At 41.7% G+C, this 20,055-nt stretch overlaps 1 protein-coding gene across 1 annotated transcript in view; it reads left to right on the top strand.

The window, feature by feature from the left end:
* The first annotated feature begins 1,792 nt into the window (after positions 1–1,792).
* The window catches only part of trio (trio Rho guanine nucleotide exchange factor), a 70,181-nt gene continuing 51,918 nt past the window's right edge, over positions 1,793–20,055 (top strand). The window contains exons 1-17 of the mRNA XM_013306608.1: positions 1,793–2,091; positions 3,831–4,043; positions 4,601–4,793; positions 4,877–4,990; positions 5,068–5,248; positions 6,091–6,314; positions 6,500–6,603; positions 6,685–6,836; positions 6,988–7,244; positions 7,368–7,448; positions 7,562–7,783; positions 7,857–7,979; positions 8,123–8,314; positions 8,474–8,646; positions 18,009–18,168; positions 19,527–19,658; positions 19,735–19,969. Coding sequence (XP_013162062.1) covers positions 3,862–4,043; positions 4,601–4,793; positions 4,877–4,990; positions 5,068–5,248; positions 6,091–6,314; positions 6,500–6,603; positions 6,685–6,836; positions 6,988–7,244; positions 7,368–7,448; positions 7,562–7,783; positions 7,857–7,979; positions 8,123–8,314; positions 8,474–8,646; positions 18,009–18,168; positions 19,527–19,658; positions 19,735–19,969 — 2,725 coding nt within the window. The 5' untranslated portion in view covers positions 1,793–2,091; positions 3,831–3,861. The remainder of the gene's footprint in view (positions 2,092–3,830; positions 4,044–4,600; positions 4,794–4,876; positions 4,991–5,067; positions 5,249–6,090; positions 6,315–6,499; positions 6,604–6,684; positions 6,837–6,987; positions 7,245–7,367; positions 7,449–7,561; positions 7,784–7,856; positions 7,980–8,122; positions 8,315–8,473; positions 8,647–18,008; positions 18,169–19,526; positions 19,659–19,734; positions 19,970–20,055) is intronic.

The following is a 20,055-nucleotide window of genomic DNA, read 5'->3' as shown; positions in this document are numbered from 1 at the left end:
TCAAAAATTTAAACTCTTAGGACCTTAGGGTCCAGATTTTATGTTATATGGTCATATTCAAACCAGTTTTGCAAAGTTATAAACGGCTTAACACTCATGTAATTAATCCCATTTATATATTACACAAATACATAATGAACACAAATAGAATTTATTTCAGCCCTAATGGCTAAGTGGATTGTCACATACAACTAGAATATGTGATTGTGTAATGATTGAACCACCATGGCACGATATACATCTTTATATCAAACTAAGGGTTACTTGTAAAAGCAAACAAATAACATTTGTCTATAATTCTGAAACTAGTTTTTGTGTTGCATCATGTCTTAGTTGCGATCTTTGATCGGCAGAAGATTTGATTCCAACTATTCAGATTGGTTTAGATTTTGCTTGTATATTAGTATTAATTATAAGTAATATAATAAATGCTGAAAATATTTATTCATTAATTTTCCGAGCAGTGGCATTTAGGTGTGCCAACTGGGCACAGATTGTTTCACCAGTGTTGCATTGAAGGGGAAGGCTCTAAGGAGATTGCTCAAAGACAGATGTTGCAAAATTTTATCTGCAATGTAGTAAAGTAGTTTATTTTTATTATTAGTCACTCTGACATCTATAACAAAACAAACAACAGTTAACAGTGGTAGAGCCCTCTTTAACATCTTCGCACAAATTGGCCCGGTGAAATACCACAACTACACAGAAGACAGGCCTCAGGTGGAAGCAATTCCGCGTTTCGCCTGATAAGTGCGCGTCCCGGAGGCCTAATTTAGTCCTCTTTCCCTTCCCACTCTTTTTCTTATAAGGAAAAGATGGGAAGTGGAAGTGGACTTTCAGTATGAGAGGATGCATGGGAAGGGAAAATATTTTCTTTCTGTTAAAGGTAGGCAACGCATATGCAATTGCGTATGTCTATGGGCAACGGTCACTTCGCTATTTCAGCGATTTCACGTGGCCGTTCGCTAGTCTGCCACCTTATGATATAAAAAAAACAGTAATAAATCGTCATATATATAAATATATATATATCATTCCGCATAAGAAGTATTTAATCATATATCATAATTTAATCATTTAATTATTATTGAATGATAATGATTGTCGACTAACATTGACTTCGACGTTTTGACATTGACATATTTACAGTTGTAAAAGATGACAGTTTATTATTGCTATATGAAAATTAGAGTAAAATTTCAGAGAACTAGTGTAAAAAAATAATACTTCTACATTTTCACTAATTTTCAACTTTTTTGCTTCTAACTAGGTGCAAAAAACAAAATATCAATGGAACAAATATAATACGAAGTAGTTATGTCCATAATATATGCGTTTCACAACACATACTTTAAATGAATTGTTAAATGTTTAATTAACCACATAGCACATAACTATCGTTGGTGGTTTTCACACCTCAATCAGATCATTATAATTAATCAAATCAAACTAATCAAACAAGACAGACAAATGCAGACGAATAGTGTCTAGAACTAAAACTTGTGTTCAGAGTTCATATCTATTACAAGGTGCTAAATTACATTTTATTGTTTTATTATTTGAGATATTCTTTATTTTAAACTTAATAATATTTCTACGTGAATTCTAAATACAAATAATAAATTTTAAATTTAACCTTGTAAAAAACTGCATTTTCCATAAATTTTCATGGATATATAAAAATTGTAAAACAAGTGTAAAAAAATACAAAATACAAACAATAAAATTAACGGCGTTGATAACATACAAAATCACTTACAAGTATTTTATTGAAGAACTTAGTTAATATCTAATAATAAATTTTTATTATATAAAAATTAAACTCTGTACAGTTTGAGAGGAAATTCAATGAAGGTGGTCCGTTAACACCATCGGTTTTATTTCAAGTTTGAAGCATCCCTGACGCGCCATTGTAGAGTTGTGGTTGTTCGTGTTACTTAGTGTCATTATGCATAGAATTTGTGTTTTTATTAAGTTTTAGAGCATAAATGAGTATATTTTTTTACAAATGTATTAGTGAAGTTAGTAAAAGTGACAATAATGCGTGCCGTACCCTTATGTCTGACTAATTACGATCCCTGAGTCACCACGGTTAGTTTAAGTTGCTGTCTGTCTGAGGTTATTTGTTGTGACATGTATTTATATATCTACAATAATTTATCATCGGCGATTAAAAAAAAATCTTCATAGTACCTTATGTTGAAATTCGGTTCTGTTTTATGGTAAAAACAGAATTTTTTCGCTTGCGTCAATCTTGTATACACCCAAACCCTCTCTTGGCGTTGGTCTTCTTTCGTAAAACAATAGGGGTTTTGTTGCATAAAAAGTATACTCATTACCAAATTTTTGTTTCGATTAATGCAGCAAATATATTCTTTGTTTGTTTGCAATAACCTATTACTACATTACAATATATTTATACATATTAATGAAATAAAAGTTAAGAGTACAATATTTAAACATAAATCAAAAATAAGTAAAATTGTTGCTGACCAGTTAAAAAAAATGAGTTAAACCATATTTTTTATTGTATGTATCTGGCCAGCATACTAAGAACAGTGAAAGTCTTTAATGCACTTAGTTCAACAATCCATTTTTAAATTTTTACTGGCATTCATTAATAACAAAAACAACCTATACAAACTTTTTGAAGGAAAGAAATAGTTTATGTTGTGTTGTTGCAATAATGAAAAACAGGTTATAAATATTATTAAAGTACATTTTTTGCTTTTGCATCATTATATTAAAGTAACATGCATTTTTAAGGTTTTGTGAGTGCAAAGTAAATTATATTGTTTTTGTAGCTTCAAAATGCCATAAAAATGGCAATTCACCATATCTGGATGAAATTTCTAGTAAACTGTTTATTTGTGGCTAAGTTACTTTCTGCCACTACCTCTTTGTAATAAATTCATTATTTAATTGTACAGATGCTCCATTCTTACTATTATTATAAATTCAAATATTATGATGTATGGATGGATGGAGGAATAATAGAAAGTATCTCCAAAATGGCTGCATGGATCGCAAAGACATTTGGCATATAAGTAGAATATATTCTGGAAGAACACATAGGCTATTTAAACTGATATATAAGCACGGCTAAACACTCACGTATATTCGTCCGGTGGCGGCACCAACTAGTTTCGAGCCCATCGGGGGGCCTTCATCAGGATGAGTGGTACTGGTATTATTTTGTGGACGCGGCCCGTCGCTCACTGTAATAATACCGCCGTCGTCCGTGAAATAATACCAGTACCACTCATCCTGATGAAGGGCCCCCGATGGGCTCGAAACTAGTTGGTGCCGCCACCGGACGAATATACGTGAGTGTTTAGCCGTGTTTATATATCAGTTTATTATAATGTCTCACGAAAGTTTGAATAATTTGCATAGGCTATTTATTGTTTTTTTTTAACTGATAGAGTTGGGAGCCACACCCAGTAGTATGCACAGGCAATATTGTTAAATAATCATATTAGTATTCTACAACATCAAATTACAGTCAACTCGCAGTATTCCTGGCCCTGTCTATGTACAGTTTTTAATTCCTTTCATACATTCTTTTTCACACAATTATTTCATAATGTAAAGTTATTATTTTTTTGAAAGTATTTTTGCAAGTATTTTATCAAATATGATTTTTACTTCTGATTATAACTAGAACTAGAATGGAATGGTTTAATAATGATTGTATGATATATGATGATGATTGTCAATTAAATAAGATCTGTGACATTGGTTAAACATTTGAATGTTCATTTTTAGGCATTACAAGATGACTATTAGTATGCATTTTGCATGATAATAACTTCAGGCTTTGGTCACAGGCTTGTCTAGGCAGCGAGTGGGGGGCGCGCAATGGAGGCGGGCGCCCGGGCCCTGGATGTGCTGCCCCTGCTGCAGGAGCGGGTTGCGGCCCTCACCGGCGGCCTAGATCGCAGGGGCGGGCCCATCATATGGTTCCCCGCAAACTCCAGGCGGGACAGGGTAGCTCCAGATGACTATAGACGTTTGCTTCACTACCTTATGAGCATACCCAGGTGAGGGAGGTTTAAAGTATTTATATTGTTGCAGTAGTGTGATTGGCCAATGTCCTCCAAATGTTCTATTCAAGATGTTTCAAAAGATGTCTTTGTTTGTTGTCGTGGTAGGGAAGTGGACTTTCAACAATTGAAAGGGAAGTGGTAAGTAGAATAGGAAACTGTATGGCACTGATGAATAATGTTTTGTAATAAGGAACATTTGTATATAAGGGATTATGTGCACACAAGAAAGTAAAAGTTATTTCAAAGTGAATCAATTTGTTAAAAAAACTAAATTGTTAAAATTGAGGGCTGTAAATTTAAATTTACTTAACTAGTATATCAGTTTATTACTTCTTTAATTTTTTCAAATCTTTATATAAGTTAAATTTAATTCATTTTTTTTAGGGTTAGAGGTTATCAATTTGATTATTTTTGGGAAACCTGGTTCCATGTTAGATTCCATTAATTGAAAAGATGAAGGGCGGGGCAGGGGCAGTCTTTTTAATAATAACTTACAAGCTGATATATAGTTTCATGTTGCCCAATTTTTGTTATTTGTTTGTTTGTTTCAGTGACTCGGTGAGAACGCATGGCTTTACGATCTTGATAGACATGAGAGGTTCAGCATGGGCCGCTATTAAACCTATTTTGAAAGTTCTGCAAGAACATTTTTCTTCGTCCGTCCATCAGGCACTTGTAGTTAAACCTGACAATTTTTGGCAAAAACAACGAACGACTATTGGCTCACATAAATACAAGTTTGAGGTAAGGGAATTAATAATTAAATTATTAATGATGGGGCCAACCCACAGTTAAAATTTAATTAATGTATAATGTTATTATTTCAGACAACCATGATAAGCTCCGAAGCTCTGCCTAAGGTAATAGATAGCACACAATTGACATCGGACCTTGATGGTACATTACATTATGACCACCCGCAGTGGATCGACTTGAGACTGGTGAGTGGAACTGTATAAGCATTGAGCAATGAAGCATTGTGTACGGTTGTGGCGTGACGCGACGTGGTCGGTTGCAGGCGCTGGAGGAGCTGCTGTGGCAGGCGGGCGAGCTGCTTGACCGGCTGGACGACCTGCAGGAGGACGTGGCGCGCGCGGACTTCGCCGACGACGTGACGGGTGCGCGACGCGCCATCGACGCGCACGCCGATATCGGAAAACGCCTCGCCAAAGTGCCCGTCGACGAGCTCGAGGCGCAAGGTACACCTCCGCCTGTTTCGTGTGTTGCCGCCGCGTTACATTAAGTAGTAAATAAAGTACTGAAAGTAATATAAGAAATATCGAGTATCGGATTCGAGGAAGCTGGTAGTTTTGCTTTTTGTACATTGGATATAACCTCGTGGATGTTTTTTTTTTAAATTTCGCTTCGCTCGTTAAATATATTATTGAATCGGTGTACCAAATAATAAATGACATGATAATATTGGTAATCGTCGGTTTTCTCGCCGGAAGCGCGTTTGAAAATTACGCGATTCTTTCAACCTTGTAGGAAGAAAATGGAAATCGATAGATGGACGGGCGCGCGCCACCACCAATGGAACGGAATGTTTCGCGGCCGAATGATTTGAGAGCGCGCCATTAGTACCAGCAGTAATGAGCTCGGTGTTGTACAACGACGTGTTGCAGTGCGCGGCGGCGCGCGCCCGGCCACATGTGCTTCCACTGCTGCCGATGTCGCAATCGACACGGTATCGTTACATCTTTGCTTCCTATTGTTGTACAATGTGCATTTCGATGTTCTACCTCCTTTGCTCGTTTCATATCTTAGGCTGTTTGATGAATGAGGTGTTTTTCTATTAATATATTACTTTTTTTTTACACCTTAGTGGTTTGTGATTTTCTTATGTTCTATTATTATTATTTAGCGGTGATGTTTTCGGTAAATGTCGTGAATAATTGAAACGCGACGTTACATGATTATTATTAAATTCAAAAGTATTGTATATCATATGCCAAAACGGAAGTAAAGTTCCGTGCGAAGGTTTGTCAGATCGGAGTGGAGAGACGGATTGACCGCATGCCATGTTTGTGGGCGGGGGCAGGGTCGCGGGTGCTGCAGCGACTGGAGGCGGCGCAGGCGCAGGCGGCGGCGTGCGCGGAGGCGAGTGGCGAGGCCGCCTTCCACTGCGGCTCACCCGGCGCCGTCCGTGCGCAGCTCGCCGCCGTGCGGTCGGCACACGCGCACGCCCACAAGCTCTGGCAGCACAAGAAGATGCAGCTCGACCAGTGCTTCCAGCTCAGACTCTTCGAGCAGGACTGCGAAAAGGTCCTCCCGCTTTTCTTATTTGATCGACTGGGTCCCGTGGACTCGAGTATTTATAATTTCCTCGATCGGTCCGCGATCGTCGGTCGTTGTGTTTTGTAACCATGTCGAAGCCGCGTGCGTTTCGGTGTCGGTTTTAGAAGTATAACATTTAAATCGGACACGTAAATTGAATTTATCCTTTCCAGATGCTAGAATGGATCGTCAACCATCGAACGGCATTTCTGGCGACGTACGTCGAGATCGGTCGCTCGTGCGCCGCGGCCAAGCGGCTGCAGGAGGAGCACGCTAGGTGGGTCACGAAGCCGGTGTGGTGGTCAGGTGAGGACCCGGGCCGGGCATGCCGGTGACGTATTGCGTGTGCACTGTGCAGGTTCGCGGCGGCGTGCACTGGCGGCGGGCGGCCGAGCGTTGCGCGCGTGGCGACTGCGGCGCGCCGGCTCGCCGACAAGCGCCACTATGCGGAGGCGCAGATCTCCGCCCTCGCGCTGCGCCTCGAGCGTGCCTACAAGCACCTTGCCGCAGGTCGGTAGCATCTCCACCTCCTACTTCGACTTGTTCTACCTTCGAAATGTTTTTCGCTTTCGGCGATATTGCGAAGGATTTCGATTCCCTGAAGTTGAACAAGCTTAAAACGCAGAGGAATCGTAAAATTTGAAAGCGTCATCGTGGCCAGGTCTCGAGGAGCGCTCGGCAGTGCTGTCGCTGTCGGTGGTGTTTCACCACAAGGCGGAGGCGTACGCGGCGGCGGTGGGCGGGTGGGGAGCGCAGTGCGCGCTGGCGCTGCAGCTGGCCTCGGGCGGGCCGGCACCAGGAGGGACGGGTGCGCCCGGCGGGCAGGGCGGCGCGCCGTGCACCGACCCGCGGGCCCTCGAGCAGCACGCGCAGCGCCACCGCCAGCTCTACGAGCACATGTGCCAGGCCTACACCGAGGTGAGCGCCGCGCTACCAGGGGGATCCCTATCCCGTTGCATTTTCACTCCCGCGTCGTTTATATTGTGCTACTTTTTAAATTTAAATCCTAATATCCCAATATTATGTATTATCCTCCGCCAGGTTCACTCGACCAGCAAGAAACTTCTGTACCAACTTGACCATCTCGTTCAAGTGTGTCATCAGACCGACTCTGCCGATATGGTATGTCGACGTCAATAAGCTATCGTAATCTCATATTTATGTGATCAAAGGGAACACAGATTTCCTTTATAAAATAGATGAAAACCGACTGTAATAATGAACGTGTACAACAGAGCGAGGACTGCGGCGGCGGCGGCGGCGGAGGCACGGGCGGGACGGGCGGCGGCGCCGGAGGTGATCCCGCCGCCGACTATAGCTCGGGCGCCAACCACGTGTTAGCCGTCATCCACCAGATCCTCGGGCACCATCGTGCCCTGGAGGCGCGCTACCACCAGGCGCGTCTCAAGCTGCACCGGCGCCTCGCCCTTCTGTTGTACAAGGAGGACTGCCGCCAGGTGCGCGCCGGCCACCTCGACCGATCACACCTACCCGCTCGTTCCCAGTGCGATGACGCCGGACTGTTTCCAGGTGCTGGATTGGCTGTCCAACCATGGCCTCCAGTTCCTGCAGAAGAACACCGGAATAGGACGAAATCTTCACAAGGCTAGAGTGTACCAAAAATCTCACGAACATTTCGAAAACGTCGCGCAGGTGCGTTCAACTGTGTGCTTATTGCAACTTATCACGGCACATTAAAAATTAGACACATTATCCATCTGTCGACTATTCGATGCCGAGCTGCGGCTCGACAACGCACGGTCTATGTGAATCGAAGCTGCGTGTGTCTGTCGCAGAACACGTACACGAACGCGGAGAAACTGCTGTCGGCGGCAGAGGAGCTGGCGCGGTCGGGCGAGTGCGAGCCGGAAGAGGTGCTGGGCGTGGCGCGCGAACTGGAGGCGCACGTGGCAGCTTTCGCGGCGCGCGTCGACCGCCGCCGCCGCCGCCTCGACCTCGCCGTGCTGCTCTACACCCACGAGAAAGAGGCCGGTGCTATTCGCCTTATCCCGCCTCTCGCTCGCCGCCCGTCGCCCGTCGCCCGTCGCCCAAGTTGTAGTGCGCGGCGGGCGGCGGGCGGCGGGCGGGCGAGTGGGCCGTTCTTGTTGCACGCGATATGCGGCGGTACTAAGTAGAGACGTGTGCAGCTGGTGCAATGGCTGGAGACGCTGCGCGGGGGCGGGGGCGGCGCGGGCGCGGGCGACGAGAGTCCCGAGGCGGCGCGGCGCGCGCTGGAGCAGTGCGCGCAGCACCGCGCCGCCAGTCTCGACGCCTGCGCCGCCACCATCGCGCAGGGCGAGACGCTGCTGCAGGACCTCAGGTGGGTGATACGTCGCCGGTCGCAGTCGCAGTACCGGCACCGCACCACACGACGACATGTGATTACTGCCAGTATTATAAAAACAAACGATACTCGTAAGCACTATCGTTTATTGTACAAAGGTCGTGTCTTTTTTCGATTTGTCCTTAAACAATGATTGTTCGGTGCCGATGACTAATCGATATAAATGCTGAACGTTTAAAAGTTCGTCGTCATTCTTTTGTAGACAATAGAGTCGAGGCCGAAGCCCTCGCCAACCGTTCTGCCGGGAACGGGACCTTGCGCGCTTCCATACTTTAATATATTTTTAATCACTATCGGAACCTCGACAATTAATCCTACCGAAATTGGAATACATCTTTTTTAAGTAGACATGTATCAAACAATATGTTTTGTGACTAATTTAAATACGACGTCGAATCGGGGAGTATGTGTAAGGAAGTATAAACATGCATCCGATAAAGTGGAAGCACATTGCGATCTTGTTGGCTAGCATTAAATGTTAACAATTTAGTGAATAATGAACGATGTTTCTTAGTGATATATATGTGATTAGTTCCATTAGCAATTGAATACGACTTTGTTTACATATTGAAGTGAAACAACAACAGAAACTATCTGCGTTACTGACTAACAAACAACACGGAACACACGAATCAAATCATTCAGACGCTTGCTGTGATATTGAAGTATCGCCCAATAGAGAGGGCGACTTGTCGACACGATCCGCATCCGCACCCGATGCATGTTAAGTCAATAGTTTAACTACAGGCAAATTGCCCTCCGCCACACACTCGGACAGACCTCGGCTATTTCTTAATAGACGTAGATATAAATGAAGAAATCCGACATACCTAATATCTGCAACATCTAAATTAACAACCTGTCTATGGCACCTTTGTAAGGTCCATAAATATTGAAATATTCAACCAACTTCGAATTTTATGTTGCCTAGTGTAATAACTAATGTTTTTACAAATAAGACGAAAAAAACTCGTTCTAATATAGAAGCGATGTTTTTCTGTATGTGATATCTTAGTAATTAATTAATATCTAGTAATTTCTGTATAATAATGTAACGTACCGAATTCAGTTCAGTACGAATGTTGCTTTCAAATAAATTAGCCACAATACAGTGCGTAGTTTGTTTTAGCAGCGACTGGGGCAAGCACAAAGGCCTCCCCTTCCCTGAGCTCTCCTACTCATCTCAATTCAAGAGCAATTCACATTTTTTTTGCACTATTATTCAATAGAGATCATTCAACGGCCCTAATTGGAAATAATTCCACGTTCCATCGTTGTAGCGAGCTTATGCTTATGCTATTCAATAACTTTATTTCATATTTTACGGTTCTATAAAGCTCTAATTTAAGAATAAGAAAATGTTTAACACAATACAGTTATACATAAAAACTATTAAAACTTGTCCATTTAAATGGAGATATTGTGTGCACTTCCCAACTACCGAATTGCAAGCATCGGCTTGGAATTCTTTACCGGCCATATTTATAAACATGTTCAATGTAAAACTCGCCTCTGAAATGGACTCAATAAAGTGACTCCTCGCTCCACCTTACTCTGTCTATTGTTATTGACAAAAGAAATATCAATATTCTTATAAAATAATTTATCCATTCAACTGTTTTTACGGATTTAAATGTTATATTAGAATTAACTTGCATTGAAAACTTTGCTGTTACATGTATTGTTCTATGCAAGTTCTAAAAGTTAATTTAAATTTAGCGTTAATAGCTTATGGGATTTTTCTTCAATGCATATAATAATAAAATGTTAACGAGAAGTTAACAATCAAATAGTTAAGGAGACAGTGGATTGTAGTGATCGGCCAGGCTAGCGTGAACAGCGGAGCGGGGCTAGCGGTATGGTGTAGGAATGCATTGGCAATGCAAGCTGAGTTTTCTCCGGCGCCAGTCCGCGCTCGACCACCGCCGCGTCGCGACGTGCATCCACCACGCGACATAGTCTTCTATCGAAATTCCAAACGTATCGTAGTACTAGTGTTGTATACTATTTAAATAAGATTTGTTTTACATTATAAAAAATACTTACATTCATAGGTGAATAATGTCGATGGTGATTTCGTTCTGGTTTCGATTTAATTAAGAAAAAAAAATAAAGGGGAAGTTAACTAATTTAAAAATTATTTTATTAGTGATTCAGACGTTTTAAAATCAAATTTTGTGTGAATGAATAAAATGATAATAATAATAACATTAAAGGAGAACAAACAATCGAGATGTAGTTGATATAATGTTTTGTTTACAAACTGCACATGACCTTGCCGGCTGCCAGCTAGCGGGTAGAGAAGGGCCCCACTAAAATACCGGGTATGGTGAAGTTGCCTTCGAAGGGCAACCCGAGGGCGGAGGCGATCTAACCATCGTACAGACCTCAGAACATTCCGTTTCTCCAGTCTCTCTCAAGTTCTTTTACTCCAAAACAATTATATAAAAAATAACATTAAATTAATAATTACGTTCCCACGTTATGATCCGCCTTCAGTTCTTTAACATTTTAATATAAACATGTAAACTAAAATAAGAGTAATGTTCATGAGCCGCGAGTACATCACATGGACGACGTATTAACTATGTTAATACATTTTTGGTTTTATATATAATATAATATATATTAAAAATTGTTTGATTAATGATAATATAATGTTTTAAAACAACCACTGCAACTTTTGTCGCGCTATATTATATTTTGTTTACTTATTACGTTATGTATGTTCGTATTATATACGTATTATGAACATGAATGGCATTGATGGTGTATCGCGTTACGGTTATGGGCAGTGGTCGCGTCGCCGCCACCGCCGCCGACGCCACCGCCTCCGCCGCCGCCGCCGCCGCCGCCGGGCTGACAGTGCCTGACGAGCGGCGACGTGTGCGCAACGCAACATACCTTGGCCAAACCTCGTTGTTTGTGTATAAGCCCTTAACGAGCATTACTAGTTACTGGTAGATAGAAGTAAGTCGTGATTATCGTTTCTCGGATTGCAAGTTCAGAAAGTTGCTGAAGTAATGAGTCTTTGCCTGCTTGTAAAGCATTTACAAATCGTCGATGTTTTCGTAAATTCAACACCCTAGTATGGCTGGTAAAATGTACATAACACACAAAAGTGACAGCTATATATACTTACATCTTTACTTACGCTTTCTGTGGCTGGCTACAGTTCTCGGGAAGTCGGCTACAATAGCTGATGATCGCGCCGAGTGATTTAAATTGTGTCACAATCGCTGCTTCCGGTGCGCTCTTACGTCTGGGGAGCTCTCTTTCTGATTTTTATTATCCTCATCATATCCACAAATATCCCTTCGACAAATGTTTACAGTTGTCCCAATTGGTACCTTATACTCTGGAAAGGCTTTGGGGTGCGATGCGTGGGAACAATATCAACGCAGCTATCTTCGATTTTCCATCTGTATGCACCTCGATCGCACAACTACATAAATGAAAAGGCTCACGTTTTTATTGTATACCTTTATCTCGCAAGCCTCGATTAATTCAACACATATTTAATTAAATTTCCCATACGTGTTTTCCGGTTGCTTTTTATTTCAAATATTTTGTACGTATCTGAGAATTACTTTTCTGATCGAACTTAAGTTGACACGTGATATCTGCCACTGGATGGCGTTAATGACTACTCCCAGGCGTATGCAAATAACCCCAGGTTTGTTATATGAAGAGTCCTCGCCGGGTCTATTCCGCCGGAGTACCCTTCTGCTTCAGACACGGGCACTCTCGATGCCGAGGCTAACGACCGTCCGGATAATTTGCTACCATTTGTAGTTCCTGCTATATGGTCAATTGCTATTTGCAATGTTCCATTTTATATATAAATTGATGCTGTGATTATTCTCTGTCGTCTCGGCGAACGAGCATTCGTCGTTCCTCAAAACATTGGTGATAAATGGAGGCACTGTGTTCGCCGACTCTGTTGGACATATGGCGAGATAACGAGCCAAAGCCCCTTTCTATTTGGGACCGAGCGGTTGAACTATCTGTGCTGCTGTATTCTAAACATCGGCGTCATAAACATTAATGTAAGAGATTTTTTATCCTATGAAACATTTTACCGAAAAAATCTAGTCCACGAGGTAAGGCGTAGGCTTTGCTGAAATGTAGAGAAGTCTACTTTGGCAAAGGACCGCTCTTGACCTCCGCGCTCAAAAGAAAAAACAAAACTCGCACTATTTCTGGCAACATATGAAAAAAGAAATACATATATAACATATGTCACCCATAAAACGGTTTAGTATTATAGTTTCGGATCCTATTCAATGCAAACAAACAATAAAATCATTCTTATATGTTATTATAATATTAGTTTAGATGACGCACTTGTTAAATAGAGTTGCCTTTAATGAAAGTCAAATGTTTTCTTAAATTGTACAATTTATTTAGGTTTTACTACCCTACTGAGTTAATTGCATCAGTATTGCGGTGGGGAGGGGTGAGGCGTATTCGCGTTGAATCTTGTTTATCCATCGTCACGGAACGCATTTCTCGCTGGGAATGATAGCACGCGCTTACTAGAGAAAGGCCCCGCATTATCTGTCAGTGTGTGATGTTACCGGAATACGTATCGGAAAATAAGCGGTCGCAGCCGCGAGCCTCGTGCTTGTCAACTAGCCGCAGTTCTCTTTGCTTCGTCATCTCGCGCCAGAGCTTGAGCTGAAGACAATTGCATTACGAAACATGCATTATCTTTAATGCATTTTTTTAGTTGCATTACATATGACGTACTTTTATTTATATGTAAATTTTTTAGACGCCAAATATTTACATATTTGTTTTACCACGTAAGCATTATAAGAATTGTCATTCTTTCAATTGAATCGGTGCATTAGGAATTGAGGACATATAATTTGATATTGTAATTGTTCCTTCTACGAGCTCGAGTGTGGCGTGCTCCGGTTTCATACTTCTTTCGCAGATTGCTGTATAAAGCGAAGCGTGTGTTAAGTTTTTAAAAACTTGAAAGCTTAACAGAAAAATATAAATTTGCTTCTATATTTAATAAACTGCTCTTTTATTTATCGTAACATGCAGTTTTTGTAAATTTTGTAGAGATTTCACGGACAAGGAAAATAAGAAAATGAAAGTGTTTTCAAATAACAGCGCAGTCCTTTTTATTTTACAAAAGATTCGTTGTTGGTGATTACGCCGCGCGGTGCGTGCACAAAGGTTTCATACTTTGCTATCCTTATCCCCAACCACCCCAACAACCACCCCGGGCATCCCTCCCACAGCAAACAGACAGCGGCTATATGCCCGCGTTTCTATTCATCAACACTTATGTGTTGCAATTGTTTTAGTGAAATAAAAATAGACACAGCCTTCAGGCAGCTAATCTTAAAATTTGTGTTTAGACATATTTACACTAGTAGCAAAGTCCAGTAATTGTAGGCCATAGATTTTTCATGGCGCCTTTGCTCCAGGGGCCCTATAAGTCACCAACGTTGCTGTTTTCTGATGTCTTCCTAAAGCCGCATTAAAGAATCTACAAGCGAACGGTGGTGTTATAAAGCACTTGCTTGGCGATAGCGATATTTAATGGATGACATATATGTCAGCTATCTGTTTTGTCGCGCCATTTATGTATAATTGAAAAAATTGATGGGGAAGGGAAGGCACGCCCGCGTTCCCGCGCCACTGGCGAGCCGGCGCGCCGAGTGCGCCCGCCGAGCCTGAAGTTGCGATGTGCTAATGTTTGCTCTGGTGAAGCCGCATCACGATGCTATGCGTTCTTCTTCACATTAACGATCCACTCGCTTTCGATGCAGTCAATGCGCCCTCACAACAAACAGACACGCTTTTAGTTTCATATCTATACATTGTCTTTCTTGTTTGTAACCCAATTTAACAAAAAAGCTGATAAATTAAATTTTATTTAAAACATTTATACTAAGTCTGTATCTGCACTTTACGCTAATAGCAGCTAAGTAAATATTCAGAGTAACATTGTTTTAGTGTTCCGACGCACTTAAGTTTTTGCAATTTGCGACATTCCCTGCTTGGAGCTTTTAACTTAGTGATCATCTTTGATGAGTTTTTTTATACTTGCCGGGCTTCGCCAACTGAAATATACAAAAATACAAATTCCAGACTTGTCAACTATACCTATGACAAACTTCAGCAACATCATGTACTCGAAGTACTACTAAAGACTTGAAATTTCCATATAGTTTTCTCTTACTACGTAGGGGATTGGTAAGGTTTTTAGGTTATTCATCTAAATGTGTAAAGTGGAAATGGAAAGTGTGTATGATAATACATTTATCCTTTAGCAAAGTTATTTGAAAATTGTATATTTTCCAGAACATGAAATTAACCACGTGCTTGTGAAATTTATCCTGTAAAGTGGCGGAGTTTAATTTTTGTTTAGGTTTTTAAAATTCCCGCGGACGAAGTCGCGGATTAAATATAATTTTCTTCCTACAATGAATTTGTTGCATTCATTTTGCTGTAGAAGTCTTATTTAATATGGAAAACGTAGTATACGTACTTATATTTGTAGGCGCAACTCATCATCAAACTAAGATATATACAAAACTCTGTAGGTACGGATTTCCCGTCTAGACTGCTATGGAAAGCCATTATAGGTTTTGAAATTATTCGCAACTAACAAAATCTACTTTCAATGTTTACTTCGTCGTGTAAATAATAAAGGAGAGCCGTACATCGCTACGAGTGCTTTTAACTGTATTCAGATTCCTGCACTTTAAATACGGACCCCTTTAAAAATTGTTTTACTCAACTTTTAACTTCGCCATGCAGATAGAATTGTATGAATTACCAGCTATGATTTTTTTATAGTCGAACATAGGCCCTCCCTGTCATGTCTGTGAATGAAGCCAAGCACTTGTCGGGGCATATGTGACCCGGCCAATGTGGGGCGGCGACACTGCTCTCTGGGCATCGCGCTGTGTGCTCAGTGGGCGGAAGATTATTCTACGTAGCTTGTGAGCTTCTGACCATTATTGTTAAGATCATCCAAATTTCTATAAATTAAAAGATCTTATGGTCGTACATTTTTTTAAAGGCTTTCATTTAACAGTAAAGTTTTGTCGCATGTAAGTAGTATATAGTTTTTATCTATATGTTGTTCAATTGTATTGTCACCTCCTGTAGCGTAAATGACTGATGAACCAATTTTGATAATAATAATCTGCCTCGAAGTGACATAGGGTTAACGAGACGACGACCGATGACGCGATACTCCCTTAAAGTTTGTATAGCGTCATTACACGTCAATTTATTTGTGTATTACTTCGGTGACGTCATTGATGATTTTACAACTAATTTTAAATTGTCTCTTGAGTCTCTTCAAAGGAAGGCTTCAAACCGTGTGATATTGTTGACAGTGCACGATGGCTTTTGGGCTCGGAGTCCTGTAGGCAGTCAGTGCGAGCGTAGCCCCGCGAGCCAATCATCCAATAACGAGTATCCTGTGCGCGCGCTGATAGCAATCATAGCTCACACTTGGCCGTTACTTTTCTAATGTTCTGCCAACCTAACCTAACATACAAGTTGCATTTATGTTCTAATGACTCGCACTCATCTCAAATAATTAAAAATGAGTGCTTGCAAATAAAGAAAGTAAATTAGGCGGACAGGACAAATTATTGTATTCAATTATCGCTCTGTTTTATACAAGAAATTGGTATCATCAGAACGGGTCTTTACACTACGAAAAGAAATTCTAAATGTTGACTAACGTTTCAGGCCGCCTCCAAACTCTGTCATAGTATTGTTTTAACAATGACGGGATGTTGCATTGCGTTAACCTGACGCCAGTATTTCAAAGCGCATTCAAGTGTCTGTGAGATTCTTAAGCACCAGTCGAATCTGCCAGAGTGTAACGTATCTTATCCCCAAATCAGTTTATTTCTTGTTTAATGCTTTTTTGGAAAGCAGTCGCGCTAAAACAGAGTAGATAAAAACAACGGCTCACTTTGTGCATTTATTTAAAATATTTGTTTCGTTATAGGTACTTTGACATTATTAGTTAGAATCCTATGGCGCGAATGACGCGCTGTCGTACCAAGTCAAGTGACAGATTGATTAGTGAGGGGGCATAAACGTTGATATTTTAATAAGGCTAGTGTTGCACCGATACACCGGCACAGTGTCGTATTTTCTTCCTAACAGTACCTACTTACGTACAGTTTTTTCGGTTAACGTTAACTCAAAATAATAATAGTAATTGGCGAAACTGTTAGAACGTTACATTCTAAACGGATATGTGTTCGACGTTTGTTATCGTTTTATATCTAAGGAAGTCGATAATAATATCTTTACTTGATTTTATAAAAAGTTTGTCAAGATGACGAAGTAAACAAATAGGGAGGCGAGCCGTTCGCGTCCGCGTGGTCGGCGCGGCGCGGCGCGGCGCGGTGCAGTGCACATGTAACCGTAACATAACAGTAGCGGTAGTCAGCCATCGCGTAATACGCACACTAGTCGATTTACCAAACACTTAATTTTTAACACACACCGTGAAGTTCCGTAGAGTTTGATGTTACGTACAGGTGTCATTGTGTAGGTACAGCAGGGTTATATTTCATGCATAATATTCGAGAGTATCTCAGTGTCGACATTAAATCACCTACTGAATCGTACAGATAAGTGTGCGGGTGGATAGATGATTGTATCGAAGCCAATGCGAACTTGGTGCGAATGAGTGTGGTGAAATGATCATTTTGTTACAAAATGCTCAAATATCACCGGCGCTCGCACAGGCACAAGTCTCCTGTCCAGTGTCTGAGATGGAGGTATGAATATGTATTTGTGCGAATTAGCAGTAAAACAACATTGTTACACTTACACGCATATTTATTTACATTTACACAATTGTAGTTTAAATATAATCAAATTGTGTAAGCAAATTTGCAGTCAAATTTATAGAAAGTTATGAACATCAATCAGTCATAGAAGTTCTGATGATAATCCTTGACGGGTACAATAGCTTCCCTCTTAGAGTCGCCTTCTCGTCTCATTTCACGCGTTATATTGGAACTTGTGGAATGATCTGACACCAACTCTGTTAGTTAACAGATTTTACTTAAGCATATAACAAATTCAAAAGGAACTTCTACATTTGATAAAAAACAGACCTAAAATCGGTCCTGTAATAATGTAAAATGGAACTATAAATAATTAATATATGAATAACTTACTGAGTATATTGGACATAACAACAGAATATCCAGAGAGATGCAGAGCTTTACGCGAGGCAGGTCTGTTAAGTGATTGTTTAGCTTCGCGTTGATATTGGGAGGTGATGCGACACGGTGGGAATGCGGCAAAGCGTATGGCGATGGTTGCAGGTCGTCGGGCGACTCGGACGCGGCGAGCACGGGCGCCGTGGAGAGCGCGTTGGAGCGGCTGCGCGGCACGCGGGGCGCGCTCGAGGACCTTTGGGCGGATCGCGAGCGCCGCCTCGAGCTCACGCTGCAGCTGCGACATTTCGAGCGCGATGCACTCGAGGTTAGTATCGTTATATATATCAAAAGGTTGCCCATAGACATACGCAATTGGATATGCTTTGCCTATCTTTAATCCACGGAGGAGGAGATGCACTGAAAGAAAATATTTTTGCCTTCCCATGCAAACCCTATTCCGGAAAGTCCACTTCCACTTCCCATCCTTTCCTTATAAGAAAAAGGGTGAGAAGGAAAAGGGGATTAGAATTAGGCCTCCGGGACGCACACTCATCAGACTGTAGTTGGAATTGCTTCCACTTCACGCCTGTCTTCTGTGTGGTCGTGGTATTTCATAGGGCGAGCCGGGACAATGCGTGCAAAGATGTTAAAGCGGGCTCTACCACCGTTAAAACGTTATTACGTGTTGCGAAAACTGATGACCGTTAAATTTGACAAAGTTGTAGTTTATGTGCATTGAATGTACTTACCTGAAGCTATGTTTAATTAATAAAAAATTCCTTTACTTCCTATGAATTATGGTCGAATTTGAATCATTGGACGACCACAAATAATTACACCAACATAGGTTCCCTGCTAGCGATGTTAGCTTACAGTTCGCTAGAAGGAAATTGTAATGACCATTCCGTGTATGTATCGGCGGCATCGGAAATCGAAACTGACCCACTGACGATTGTATCTATCACCGTACCTGTATTTGATTAGCTAACTAAAGACAAGTTTAACGACTACACAAAACTAGTATCGACATATTTTGTTTCCGTTCCGATCCTTACCTTTTTTGACGGTGGAGTGGATATTTTTAATGAAAAATGGTCACAATAGCATTCTGAGCAGCGCGGTTCGTGACGCATGCCAGCCGGTGGCGCGACCAACAACGATAACAAGTTGCCGCACTCGCTGGAATCGCTCGCCCTCGATGAAGCGTGTAGAGACGCTTGTGTCCATGCATAATGCATACAATGTAGTATACATTACACTAATCTAAGAGGATTTTATTACAACAAATATTTTAGGGTAAAAGAACCAATGGTTTTTTTTTTAATAAATTTATATTGATATTAAGTTAATATTTAAAAACATTCTTTAAGTAAACGACATTAGAGGTATATCGGTCGCCTTGTTTATAATACAAAAGGCATTACATATCTTCTCTGATTTCATTACTTCTTCTCACTATCTGCAGGTTTAAATATAAACCGACGTATTTGTTTACCAAGTATTCGCTACATACATATTCAAAGCATTTCGTGTCCACCGATAAGAACTACGTGTCGATATAATTTCTTAACTTTAAGCCAAAGTAAAGGGCAGGGTAAGATAACGGATGACTTAAGATTGTAGTCGGGCGAGAGACATATATACGTATTAATATACCATCAATATAGTGTTATGCGTGCGCAGGTGTCGTCGCGTCTGGAGCTGTGGGGCGACGAGCTGCAGCGCACGGAGCCGCCTCGCGAGCCGCACCAAGCGGAGCAGGCGCTTGCCGCGCACAACGAAAGCGTCGCGCGTATGCAGCACGCCACTTATCAAGTACGTCGCAACATTCCATGGGAGAGTCACTGGGACGTTTTGTTAGCGGACTCAAGCGTGGCTGTTTCCGTGGTAGGTGGTGCAGCAAGGTCAGGAACTGGCGGCGGCCATCGCTGAGGCGGCGGAGGCGATGTCGGGGGGTGCGGCGGGAGGCGCAGCGGGCGGTGCGGCGGGCGGCGAGGGCGACGCTGCGCCGCCGGACGCGCAGGCGCGCGTGCAACTTTTACTCGACTTCCTGCACGACCGCCAGCTCGACCTCGAGGAGCTGGCAGAGGAGCGCCGCGCGCGTTTCGAGCAGTGCGTCCAGCTCGGTACGACCACATCTTTGCACATCTATATCTATGTCACCATCGGATCACAGTCGTGCTTCCAACGTTTCAGTTGACTTATTTTCTTT

This window comes from Papilio xuthus, unplaced genomic scaffold (assembly GCF_000836235.2).
Source record: "Papilio xuthus unplaced genomic scaffold, Pxut_1.1 DF828177.1, whole genome shotgun sequence".
In the NCBI taxonomy this organism is placed as follows: domain Eukaryota; kingdom Metazoa; phylum Arthropoda; class Insecta; order Lepidoptera; family Papilionidae; genus Papilio; species Papilio xuthus.
This window is presented reverse-complemented; position numbering and strand designations above follow the sequence as displayed.